Below are 12,558 nucleotides of genomic sequence, written 5' to 3'. Positions count from 1 at the left end.
TTGTTAACCTTCTTAAAATGACTTTTATTAGTCGATTGAGAAGGAACTCAATGAGTGAGATAAGCAATTAGCTCAAATTAGGATCTTGCTCTAGATTGACCTTTTTAGAAGGCAAGTTGCAAACAACTTCCTTATTAGGAGAAAATTCCTCGACCAATTCGTCCCTTGTAGGATCAACCTGCACGATTTCTTCCCTATTCTGATTTGATTTTCTAGGCAAGCCACCCAAATATATGCCACACCATAATCCATGATGGTTCCTTTTGATGACTCAGCAACCCTTCAACGCCATGTCATCTCTTTCCTCCTCTGAATCACACCTACTCACCGAACTCTCCAACGTCTTCAATTTTCCAAGAGTTGAGAGCTCCTTTCGGATCAGAACATTAATCTCATGAGCTTTAATAACCAACTAATTTTCTTTTGGCATTCATTGTTTCTCCTTTGTGAATTATATTGGTTTGGCATCATTTCCCTCTTTAGGCATCTATTTGAGTTATCTTTCCTCTTTGTGTCATTTTCAAGAAAATGCATTGTAGTATAACAACAATCATTAACAAAAAAAGGTCAGGTTTGGGAAAGAAACCATCTTGGAATCACAAATAGGTCCTTAACTAAGGTTCTAAATACAAGAGTCTAACTTAAAAAGCCTCATCTCGATTTCTTCTTTCAGCCAAATCGTGATCATGTCTGTTTGAGAGCAAAAATATAACAAAACAGTGCAAAAAAACAATTGAAGGTAATCAGATTTAGTAAAGAAAAGAATAAAGAGAAGAAGAATATGAGAAATCGGAGATCATGAATTAATCACATGACTCCAGCAATTGTTTTATTTATATTAATAATGTCTAAAGAGACAGAAATACCCCTAAACATTAAAAGAAAGACTTTCAACTACATAAGACTAACAAAATGACTATTCTACCCTTCAACAGTCCCCCTCAAGTTGGTGCATAAATGTCTACATGCCCAACTTGCCCAAAAAACCATGAAGCTTTATATTGTTAACTCCCTTGGTAAAGATATCTGCAAGCTGATCTATTGTCTTTACAAATGGCGTGCATGACTCCAGATATAATATTCTCTCTAATAAAATGTCGATCAACTTCTATATGTTTTGTTCTATCATGTTGAGCTGGGTTGTGAGCAATACTGATCGCTGCTTTGTTATCATAATACAGTCTTATTGAATCTTATACAGAAAAGCCAAGCTCTTGAATAATAGTCTTTATCCACAACATTTCACATACTCCATGAGCCATAGACCTGAATTCAGCCTCTGCACTTGACCAAGCAACTCCATATCACTAAGTTACCACCCACAAAAGTACAATATCCTGATGTTGACCTTCTATCATCTAGAGATCCTTCCACTCTGCATCAGTAAAAGACTCTATCCTCATATGCCCTATTTTTCTTAAATAACTACCAGAAGAGGACTTGAGATACCTCAATATACGATGTGCAACTTTTAAGTGTTGGGTGTTAGGAGTGTGCTTGCATATGCAATATCTGGACTTGTGAGAGAGATAAATCAATCATCCAACCAGGTGTTGAAACATACTAATATCCTGTAGGGGCTCACCACTTTGTTTCCCAAGCTTTATGGTTGAGCTCTATATATAGGAGTATCTGCTAGTTTTGCCCCCAACTTCCTTGTCTCCTGAAGATCTAACACATATTTCCTCTAAGAAATGAATATTCCCTCATGAGATCTAGCCACTTCTATGTCCAAAAAATACTTCAATTGTCCCAAGTCCTTGATTTCAAACTCACTGGCCAAATGTTTCTTTACCCATTTAATTTCTTCTTCATTGTTCCCTGTCACAACAATATCATCTACATAGACAATAAGAACAGTGATGTCACCCCCTCTATGCCTAACAAACAAAGTATGATCAGCCTTTGTGTGTACTTCATATTCAACATTGCTCCGTTAAACCTTTCAAACCATGCTTTGGGAGATTGTTTCAATTCATACAGAGATTTTCTTAACTACACATTTTCTTTTCTTTTCCTGATAGTCGAAATCCTAGTAGAGGCATCATATACATTTCCTCCTATAAGTCTCAGTTAGAATTAAAAGAGAATAGTAATTCGATTAATTAGCCCTAATTAGGCTATGTAAGTATTACAGAAGATAACTAAAGACGTGAAAAGACTAAAATAACCCTACAGACTTATTTAACACTCCCCCTCAAGATGGTGCGTGGATATCAACAATGCCCAACTTGAACAAGACATCTTCAAAGGAGGTTTTACTAACACCTTTAGTAAGAACATCAGCAAGTTGTTGAGAGGTAGGAACGAAGGGAGTACAAATCTGTCCAGAAACTATCTTTTCTCTAATGAAATGACAATCAACTTCTATGTGCTTTGTTCTATCATGCTGAACCGGATTTGCAACTATGTTAATAGCTGATTTATTATCGCAATATAGTAAGAAGGGGACCGCCACAGGAAGACATAAATCAGCTAGTAAGATTTTGAGCCACAACAACTCGCATACTCCAAGTGCCATGGCTCTGTATTCTGACTCAGCACTCGATCGAGAAACCACATCCTGCTTCTTACTACGCCAAGTTACCAAGTTACCACCAACTTTAGTACAATACCCAGAAGTAGACCGTCTATCAGTCACTGAACCAGCATAATCTGCATCTGTCCATGCCTCAATACGAAAATGACCATTATTGTTGAATAAAATACCTCGACCAGGACATCCCTTAAGGTATCTAAGAATACGATAAACAGCAGCAAGATGAGATGTTCAAGGCGAGTGCATAAACTAACTTACAACACTAACAGCATAGGCAATGTCCGGGTGAGTCATAGACAAGTAGATCAATTTTCCCACAAGCCGCTGATATTTTTTTGATCAATAAAGATAATTTTATTTAGAAGAAAAAAGGGGGTCGAGGTGACCAACCCAGAAAACAGGGAACCAGCAAGAAAACAATACAAAAAAAAGAAAAAGCAAAACAACAAAGCGCACAACAACTTGCTAAACACTTGACAACGAACAGATCCTATCCCAACGAACAACGAAGTCTTCAAAGTAAACTCCCTTCAATTCTTTATAAAGTTTGCTCCAAGAATTCATGATCTCCAAAATTGAAATGATTAACCCTTCCAGCATAGTAACCTTCCCGTCAAAAATACAGCGATTACGATCTTTCCAGATCCCCCAACAAATTGCAGATGGAGTCAAAAACTATAGAATCCGTTTAGAGGACAAGAAAGACCCTCCCCACACCATCCAAGAATCCAACACCGCCTTAAGAGAATAAGGAAAACACCCTACTAACCCGAATAATGACAAAAAATGCGACCAAATGTGATAAGCAACCTTTCAATGAATAAATAAATGATCCGCCGTTTCGCCCTGGGCTCTACACATGCAACCTTGATTTGGGGAAATGAAACCTCTCATAATAAGCTGGTCCAAAGTAGCTAGTCTCCCTAAAGCTGCCAACCAAAGAAAGACCGATATTTTAGGAGGAATTTTACCTCCCTAGACAAGAGCATGGGGAAATGCCGAACTACTCCTTGGAGCAATGACATCATACAGCGATTTAACCGTAAACTCGCCTTCCCGAGTGCCTCCCCACACCCTCTTATCTTCCTCAAAGTTCGGCACACAACTGTTTTCCACCAAAGAAATTAGCCTTCCTAACATCTCCACCTCCCAATCATTGAAAGATCTTCTAAACCCAAAGTCCCAACTAATCACACCATTGACAGAACTCTTGAACGTAGAGATAACTTGGTTCTTTCTCAAAGAAACTTCGTAAAGATTAGAAAATGAGTCCTTAAGGGGGCCATTACCACACCACCAATCCTCCCAAAATCTCACCTTAGTCCCAGCACCAACCTTATATCTCACTCTACTCATGATTAAAGGAAGTCTTTTAAGAATACCCTTCCACACACCGCAACCCGAAGCACCTCTCGCCGGACCACTCTCCCAACCATTCCCACTAATCCCATATTTATCCACTATCACTTTCCTCCAAAGGTTTTCCCCTTCCTCCCCAAACCTCCAAAGCCACTTCCCCAACAGGGCCGAATTCATCAAACCAAAATTACGAATGCCTAAGCCTCCGTTCTTCTTAGACAAACAAAGCTTACTCCATCTCACCCAATGATGTTTCCTCGATCCGTTTTTTCCATGCCACAAGAAGTCCTGACAAATTCTTTCTATTTTGACTTCCACTTGCCTAGGCAAGGAGAACAAAGAGAGAGTGTAGATGGGAATGCTAGCTAGAGCACTCTTAATAAGGGTTACCTTCCCTCCTTTCGATAGCAGTTTAGCTTTCCAAGTACTAAGTCTCTTCCTCATCCTTTCGATTACTGGCTCCCAAATATCCTTACAATTGTATCCCATCCCCAACGGGAGCCCCAAATAAGTAGAAGGAAGGACCCCTATCTGAAACCCGATCGAAGCCGCCGCAACTTCCAAACCTTCTACCTCCCTTACCGCGTACACTTTGCTTTTACGGAGAGTAACTGGGATACCCGAAATAACTTCAAAACATCCCAAAATGCCACTCAGAAAACTCAACTGTCTTGGTGAATAGTCCAAAAAGATTAAGGTATCGTCTGCAAACTGAAGGTGGGAAACCACATGTCCTCCCACTCTTGTAGAATAACCCGAGATCTCCCCCTCGGCCACTGCTTTGGATACCATCCTGCCCAAAGCCTCCATCACTATCACAAACAAAAAAGGCGACAACGAATCTCCTTGACGAAGACCTCTCGAACTTCTAAAGTACCCATTCGAAGACCCATTCACCAAGATCGAAAATGTAGGAGTTGACATGCACTTCATGACCCATCTAACCCACCTCTCGTCGAATCTCAACAAATACTTCACCAAATTCCAGTTGACATGGTCATAGGCTTTCTCTAAGGTCAACTTTACATACTAACCCCGGGATTTTCGCTTTCCTACGAGAGTCAATGCATTCATTTGCTATAAGAACCCCATCCAAAATTTGTCTTCCTGTTACAAAAACTCCTTGAGCCGGACCAATAATACCACTTAGCACCATCTTAAGCCTAGAAGCCAACACTTTCGATATGATTTTATAAACTGAACTCACCAGACTAATCGGTCTTAGATCCGTGATATCTTCCATACCCAACACCTTGGGTATGAGAGCTATAAAAGTACAATTAGAACCCAGATCTAAATAACCTTCCCTGTAGAAATCCTCCATTGTTGCCATCACATCCTCTCTCACTGTCTCCCAACAGGCTTTAAAGAAACCAAGAGAAAACCCATCTGGCCCCGGAGCCTTATCACTAGCCAAACCACATACCACTCCCCAAACCTCGTCTGTTTCAAACGGTCTTTCAAGCCACCTCTGATGGTCTAGGGAAATGCTATCAAACTGCAGAGAATCCAGAGTTGGCCTCTCCACAAACTCTTCCGAATACAGATTCTTGTAGAATTGCACCACACTCTCTGACACCTCCTCCTCTCCCACCTTCCAGGTATCGTTCACTTTAAGCTTTGAGATAAAATTTACCTGATTATTAAAATTTGCCATACGGTGGAAAAAAGATGTATTTCTATCACCCTCCTTTAGCCACCGCACTCTCGATTTTTGCTTCCAACATATTTCCTCAAAAGCAACTAATCTTTGAAATTCAACTTTGAGCTCTGCTCGTCTCAGCCTCTCCTCTGCATCCAAACCTCCTCTTTCCTCTTTGCCCTCGATCTCTTGCAACTCCAACAACACATCATTCTTCCTATCATGCACAGACCCAAACGTTTCCTTATTCCATATTTTCAACTTATCTTTGATAGCCTTCAACTTCAACCTAACACTTTTCCTGGCCTACCATCAAACATGAGCTCACTCCACCAAATGCCAATCATCTCCACAAAACCTTCATGCTTTAACCACATATTTTCAAATCTGAAAGGTGTAGGCCGATTCCTTAGCACCCCTGCTTCTAGAGAGATAGGGCAATGATCTGACACGAGATTTGGCCATTTATCCTGAGAAAGTCTTCCGAATGATCTACCCATTCCAACGAAACAAGAAAACGGTCTAATCTGCTCAGCTTCGGACTCTCCTGATTGTTAGACCAAGTGAACCTTCCCCCACCAAGCGGTAAGTCAACCAATGCATTCTGATCAATAAACTCGGAAAATTTGCGCATCTTCGAAGTGGAACGTGACCTCCCACTCCTTTCAAAGGAATACCGAATGACATTGAAGTCCCCCCCCCAACACCCACGGTTTATCCCAACGCCCCTTAATATCGTCTAATTCTTCCCAGAATTGATTCCTCTCTCTCTCTAGAGTTGGACCATACACCCTGAAAGCACCCAAGAAAAGTCCTCTCCAATCAACCTGCAAAGAACTGAAATCGAAAAATCCCCGATAAGACTATCCTCCACCACCACTGCCTTCCTATTCCACAAAACGGTGATGCCACCCAAAGCCCCCCAAGAGGGAAGAGCACACCACCCGACTGATCTGATCCCCCAAATCTCCCTGACCACCCTATCATCCACATAATCTAACTTTGATTCTTGTAGTACCACCAAAATTGGCTTATAATGATGAAGGAAAGTTTTGATTGCTACTCTCTTTGAAACTGCGTTCAGCCCCCTGACATTCCAAGACAATATTCTAACCGACATTTAAACCTCCTAAGCGCCTCCCGGCTCTCTTCCCGTTCCTACTCGTAAGAAGGAAATCCTCCACCAATCTTTTGAGTTGGATAATTTCCTTTTTCAATCTTTTATTCCTCTCCTTTAACAAATTATCGCAGCACGGTAAATGTCTCGTGATCTTCAACCTGGAAAATTCATACTGAAACCGATCCCTTGGCGACATCTCCTCTCTCCCACTATACGAAGATGCATCCCCCGAAAGAGGCCACATCCCCACCACCTTCTGCATGCAAAACTCCACCCCTTTGCTCGTTTTCAAAGCTACGTTAACAAACAATTGTGACACACCCCTGTCATTCCTAATGGACATCCCTACTTTCAAACCAGATTCCAACAAATTCGCCAAAATCTGTTCTGTTAAGTTCCTTAATCTCGCCTTATTTTCTTAGCCATATAACCCCGACTTAGAAACCACTGCCCGTAATCGATTACTCCTTTGACCTTGTAGCGATCCAAGTTCTGTCCCCTCCTTATCAGCCCCGTAGAAGATCCCTATATCCCCATCCACCGCTGATTACACCACTGATTTTCCTGAGCCATTATAAAATGATCCCATTTACTACACAATGGAATTTTACTAACCCCACACCCTACCCCACTAAGATCTCCTAGCCAGAACGAAGAAAAACTCATCCACGGGATCCACGATTTGCCTAAATTCTCTGTCATCCCAAGAATTACGTTCCCATCTGTATCTATCCCCACACCCCTACTTCCAAATGACACACTGACCTTGAAGTGACTTTCTTCTTCTCCTGCACTCGATCGTGTCGTAACCTCTAGGGACGATGGACATGGCGGAACATGCTGATCCCAAACCCTTCCCTGTCGGATTTCCAGATTACAGCTTTCCAAGAGATCTACCCCTGCCGCTGGACCCAGCCAACCACCACATTGACTCTCCCACCCCATACATCCCTTATCGATACGATTCCACACAACCCCACTGCTCTCATTACCCAGGTTCCCTTGTAAATTACCTCCCAATCCTGCTTCTAGTTCAACTTCAAAACCCTTCCCTTTCTTAGGCCCCGTTTCGTCATCCAAAGTCGTAACGCTACTCTTATCCCCCTCGATCTCCGGCAGAAACGAACCACACAGAGATGTCGACAAAGCTACCATCGTTGAGACCCTGTTAGATCTCCTCCTCTTAAAACTATGAAGCAGGCAAAAACGATTCTTTTTAATACGCAGCCCAGCCCGCTTCGAGTTCCCCTTAGCCTTCAACTTCCAAACTTTTTTTCGTCCGCCCAACTGGACCCTGAAATAAAATCTAGCGAAACTTCACTACCCAGCCCAAGTCTCTCCGTATGGACTTCAGAGTAAAGCCCACCTGGATTCTCAATTCCGCCTTGGGCCTGATCGCACAGCCCCCAGCCCAATTGATATTTGCCTCTTCGGCATCCCCTAGGGCCTCACTGTCTAGTCCCAAAACACCCTCACTATGGACCTCATTAACCAAAAGCCCATCCTTATGATGGGCCCCTAATTCCATAGGCCCCAGATCCAGAAGTCTGGACTCTATGCTCTCCACCGCCCCAGCCTTACGAAGCCACTTTTTAAATTTTAAATTAGCCGCCGCTTTAGCCAAAAGTTGAACCGTACGAAGCTGGGTCGTATCCCACTTGCGTGTCTTCCTACGATTACCATGCTTGCCACGTGTTGCATCGCCTGAGTGTAGCCCGTCCATCAAGGCCTGTGAAGGCTCCTTACACACGCAACCCTCCCCTGGATTTGATAAACCCAAACTCGAAACTAAATTCCCAGGACCTTTCTTCTGTTCAGCCACTTCCTCCGTCCTCTTGCCTTTCACATCAGAGAATTTAGCTCCGGTAGCTACATCACTCTCCCCCACTAGTGAAACTCCTGAAGCCTCGACCTCTCTCCTCTCGTCTTCTTCCCCTTCCACTTCTACCCCCAACGAATATTTAACACCTTCGACATAGAGGTGAAGACCACGTGGCATTCTCCATGGAGAATAACCGACCTTCAACCTAGCACAGTCCAACCTCGCACGACGGAGAGTTGTCGACTCCACCTCCAGAAGCCTCCCATATGAGCTCCAACCTTCCTAAAAATGTAATTACTCCATAAATGAAACGGTAAACCCTTAACCGAACCCAAGACCCCCCCATCTTCCACTCCGGACTTAAGAATGTTACAGTCCGCAAACCAGGGACGTAAGTGGAAGGAATTATCTCCCACGACAATCATTCTTCTAGAGTTTATCCTCATAAATTCTGACCTGTTCCCCAACATCAAAATAGATGTGACAGCATCCCAAGTTAACAACTTGACCACCGTTGGCAACTTTAGATCACGCTTGATGACTGAAAGGAAACCGTCCCAATCTGCCTTCGGAGAATCCATCTTGCATATATATGCCCATCTCCACTTTCCGAAAGCACTTCCAATCTTTGGACTGTCTTCACCCCTAGAGCAGGACCCTACCTCCTTTGCTGAAGCACAAGGACCCTTAAGATCATCTGCCTGAGGATTGCGGACAACCTCTACCCACGATTTTCCTTTCCCCAAGTTCTCCACCGGAGCCTTCATTTTTCCTTTCTGGACTCAACACCAATTTTAAGGAGAGACCTACCTCTCCCCAGCCATTGCCTCCCTGACCTTCCGGAAATACGAGAGCCCTCAAACAAACTCTCTCTGATATTTGTTGAAGCTTCATAAACCTTCCATACAAATTCTGCTCTACCTGAATATAAAAAATCCTTCCAGCCTTGGAAAACTTAGCCCTCAGATTCTTCAGAGAGGATCTCGCTGCATCTAACTGTGAAGCTACCCATAAGGCTTCATCTTCCTTGAGCTGAATAAACGCCTTGAATCTACTCCGTAACTCCTTAATCTAACCCCTCTGACGAGCTGAATCCGCACCTCCTTAAACTCGAACGCCTTACGTGCCACCTTAATCTCCATTGTCTTCAAATTTCGTATCCTTCTTCAACTACTCACAGAATCAATCTCACATACTGTTGTGCTTTGCAAAATCACAACGATCTTCTTTTCCTCATCTGAATTAGCCTCAGATCATCCTCAGATCTTCTTTTACTCACAGAATCAATCTCTTAAACAGTGTTTTCCCTTATCATACATGAACCTTTAGCTCTCGAACTATGTAATTATTTGGTAACATAAGCACAAATAATCATCTCGTACAAGACGCTGATATTGGCCAATATCTGACACACACTCCCCCTCAAAATCAACCAACCTGTGATTCTGCTCAATAGGAGTATCAGCTGAGCGAGATCCAAGCTGACCAGAGGCACTGAGTAAGTCAAGAACATACTTACGCTGAGAAATAAATATACCAGACTGGGACCGTAAAACCTCAATATCCAGAAAATAGCGAAGATGTCCAAGGTCCTTAATCTAAAATTGACGGCCTAAGTAAGATTTGACCTCGGTAAGGCCATCGGTATCATCTCCAGTAAGAACAATATCATCCACATACACAATCAGAGCAACAGTTTTGCCTTGGGAATGACGCAAGAACAAGGTGTGATCAGCAGAACTCTGATGGAAACCAAACTGATGCATGGCCTTAGTGAAGCGCTCAGACCAAGCACGAGGAGACTGCTTCAGACCATAAAGAGACCGGCGAAGACGACAAACATGTGCAGGAGAAGCAGAAGAAAGAAACCCAAGAGGTTGGACCATATAGACTTCTTCCTGGAGATCACCATTGAAAAAAGCATTCTTGACATCTAACTGAAAAACAGGCAGGCCATCCTCGGATAGCAGCAACAGAAAGGAGAACACGAATGGTGGTCATCTTGGCAACCAGAGCAAAAGTTTCCTGATAATCAATCCCATAAGTCTGAGCATAACCTTTGGCCACCAGACGAGCCTTATAACGAGCAATGGAACCATCCGGATTATGCTTAAGTGTGAATACCCAGCGACAACCCACAACTTTCCTTCTAGGCGGAAGAGGCACAATGTCCCAAGTTTGAGTCTTTTCAAGAGTATTCAACTCATCAATCATAGCTGCGCGCCACTCAGGATGAGCAATAGCATCTGCAACAGTAGTAGGAAGAGAAACAGCGAAAACAGAAGCAAGAAAACTCCGATAGGAGGGTGATAGTGCAGAGTTAGATATATAATTTGAAATGGGATAAGTATAAGTGCGCTTACCCTTACGAGTGGCAATAGGACGATCATCACAGGAATAGACGGAGGCGGAGCTGGAGGCGAGCTGGTCGGACATAGAAGTAATGGTAGTATCACGTGGACGGCGAGAGTAAACCTACAATGGAAGAGAGGACAAACTGACGGGGGGTGGAGAAGGAGGAACAGACAGGGGAAGGGGAAATAAAGAAGGAAAATGATCATTAGGTGAATCTAGAGGAAACCACTCAGATTGAATGCCAACGAACCCATTATAATAAGGAGTATGCTGAAAAAAAGAAACATCTCGAGAAATGAAACGTCGTCGAGAAGGAGGATGGTAACAACGGGATCCTTTCTGGATAGAGGAATAACCCAGAAAGATACATTTGACGGCCTTAGGGTCAAGTTTAGAACGATTTTGGTCAAGAATTTGAACAAAACAGACACACCCAAAAACACGCGGAGGAAGTGGAAACACGGGACGATCTGGAGAAAGCTTAGAGAGGGGTGTGACAAACTGAAGAACACTGAAGGGAGTCCGATTAATAAGGTAAACAGCAGTAAGAACTACATCAGCCCAATAGGATTGGGGCACGTTCATGCCAATCGAAATGGCACGGGCTAACTCTAGAATATGGCGATTTTTTCTTTCTGATCGGCCGTTCTTTTGAGGGGTCTTAACGTTGGACATTTAATGCTCAATGCCAGACTCTAAACAAAGTTTCAGGACCTCACTATAGGTGTACTCAGTACCATGATCAGAACGGAAGGTCTTGATGGTACAGCCAAATTGGGTTTGAACCATAGCAAGAAATTGCTTGAAGATCCCATAAACCTCACTCTTGTGTTTCATAAGATAAACCCAAGTGGTACGACTGTGATCATCAATGAACAAGACAAAATAGCGAAAACCAAGAGTGGATGTGACAGGGGAAGGACCCCACACATCAGAATGAATTAAGTCAAACATAGCAGGTGTAGTAGGATTCATACTAATAGGATAAGAAAAACGCACATGTTCAGCTAATTGACAAGTTTCACAAAAAAAATCAAGCACATTGTCATTATTAAATAAATTAGGGAACATGTGTTTCAAATATCCAAAAGAAATATGGCCTAAGCGTAAATGCCAACGCATTACAAGAGCCTTATTAGATTGACTACTAAAACTACTAAGCTGAATAGCAGAATGGGTGCTAGGGGAACCGGGAACATCCAGGAGATACAATCCATTCACTTCACGTCCAGTGCCAATCGTCCTCTTCGACTCCAAATCCTGAAAGACACAATGAGAAGAATAAAAGGTTACACTGCAGTTCAAATTCTTGGTAAGACTACTAACGGATACCAGGTTAGTAGTAAGTTGAAGAATATGTAGTGTGTTAGTTAAGGATAAAGAGGATGTAACAGGTAAAAGACCTTGACCAGCTATGAAAGACAAAGAACCATCAGCTAGGCGAACCTTGCAATGACCAGAGCAAGCACTATAGGTTTGAAATAGGGAGGACATACTGGTCATGTTATCTGAGGCACCAGAATCAATGATCCATGGTGAGGAAGTGGTGGAAACACTGTTTGCAGATGCAAAGGTACCTGAGTGTGCGAAGGTAGAAAACGGCTGAGATGAAGTCTCTATCTGATTGAAGAATTTTCTGAACTTGTCAAGCTCAGCTTAGGATAGAGATACCGAGTCTGATGAGGATGTAGTAACTGAAAGAGGTGCTGAATCAGTAGTCA

General features: G+C 42.8%; 1 protein-coding gene across 7 annotated transcripts in view; it reads right to left on the bottom strand.

Annotated features, from left to right (window-relative positions):
* LOC147400388 (peptidyl-prolyl cis-trans isomerase FKBP13, chloroplastic-like) overlaps positions 1–12,558 on the bottom strand; it is a 40,621-nt gene that overhangs the window by 10,232 nt on the left and 17,831 nt on the right. Inside the window, exon 5 of one of the 7 annotated variants that reach the window (XM_086446066.1) lies at positions 11,915–12,097. The exons of the other annotated variants lie outside the window; for them this stretch is intronic. Within the exon in view, the coding sequence (XP_086302192.1) occupies positions 12,060–12,097 (38 nt within the window). The 3' untranslated portion in view covers positions 11,915–12,059. Of the gene's footprint in view, positions 1–11,914; positions 12,098–12,558 lie in introns of those variants that run through there. 7 annotated transcript variants of the gene reach the window in all.

The sequence above is a fragment of the Akebia trifoliata genome, chromosome 6 (assembly GCF_017979445.1).
Source record: "Akebia trifoliata isolate Shusen 1 chromosome 6, ASM1797944v1, whole genome shotgun sequence".
NCBI lineage: Eukaryota > Viridiplantae > Streptophyta > Magnoliopsida > Ranunculales > Lardizabalaceae > Akebia > Akebia trifoliata.
This window is presented reverse-complemented; position numbering and strand designations above follow the sequence as displayed.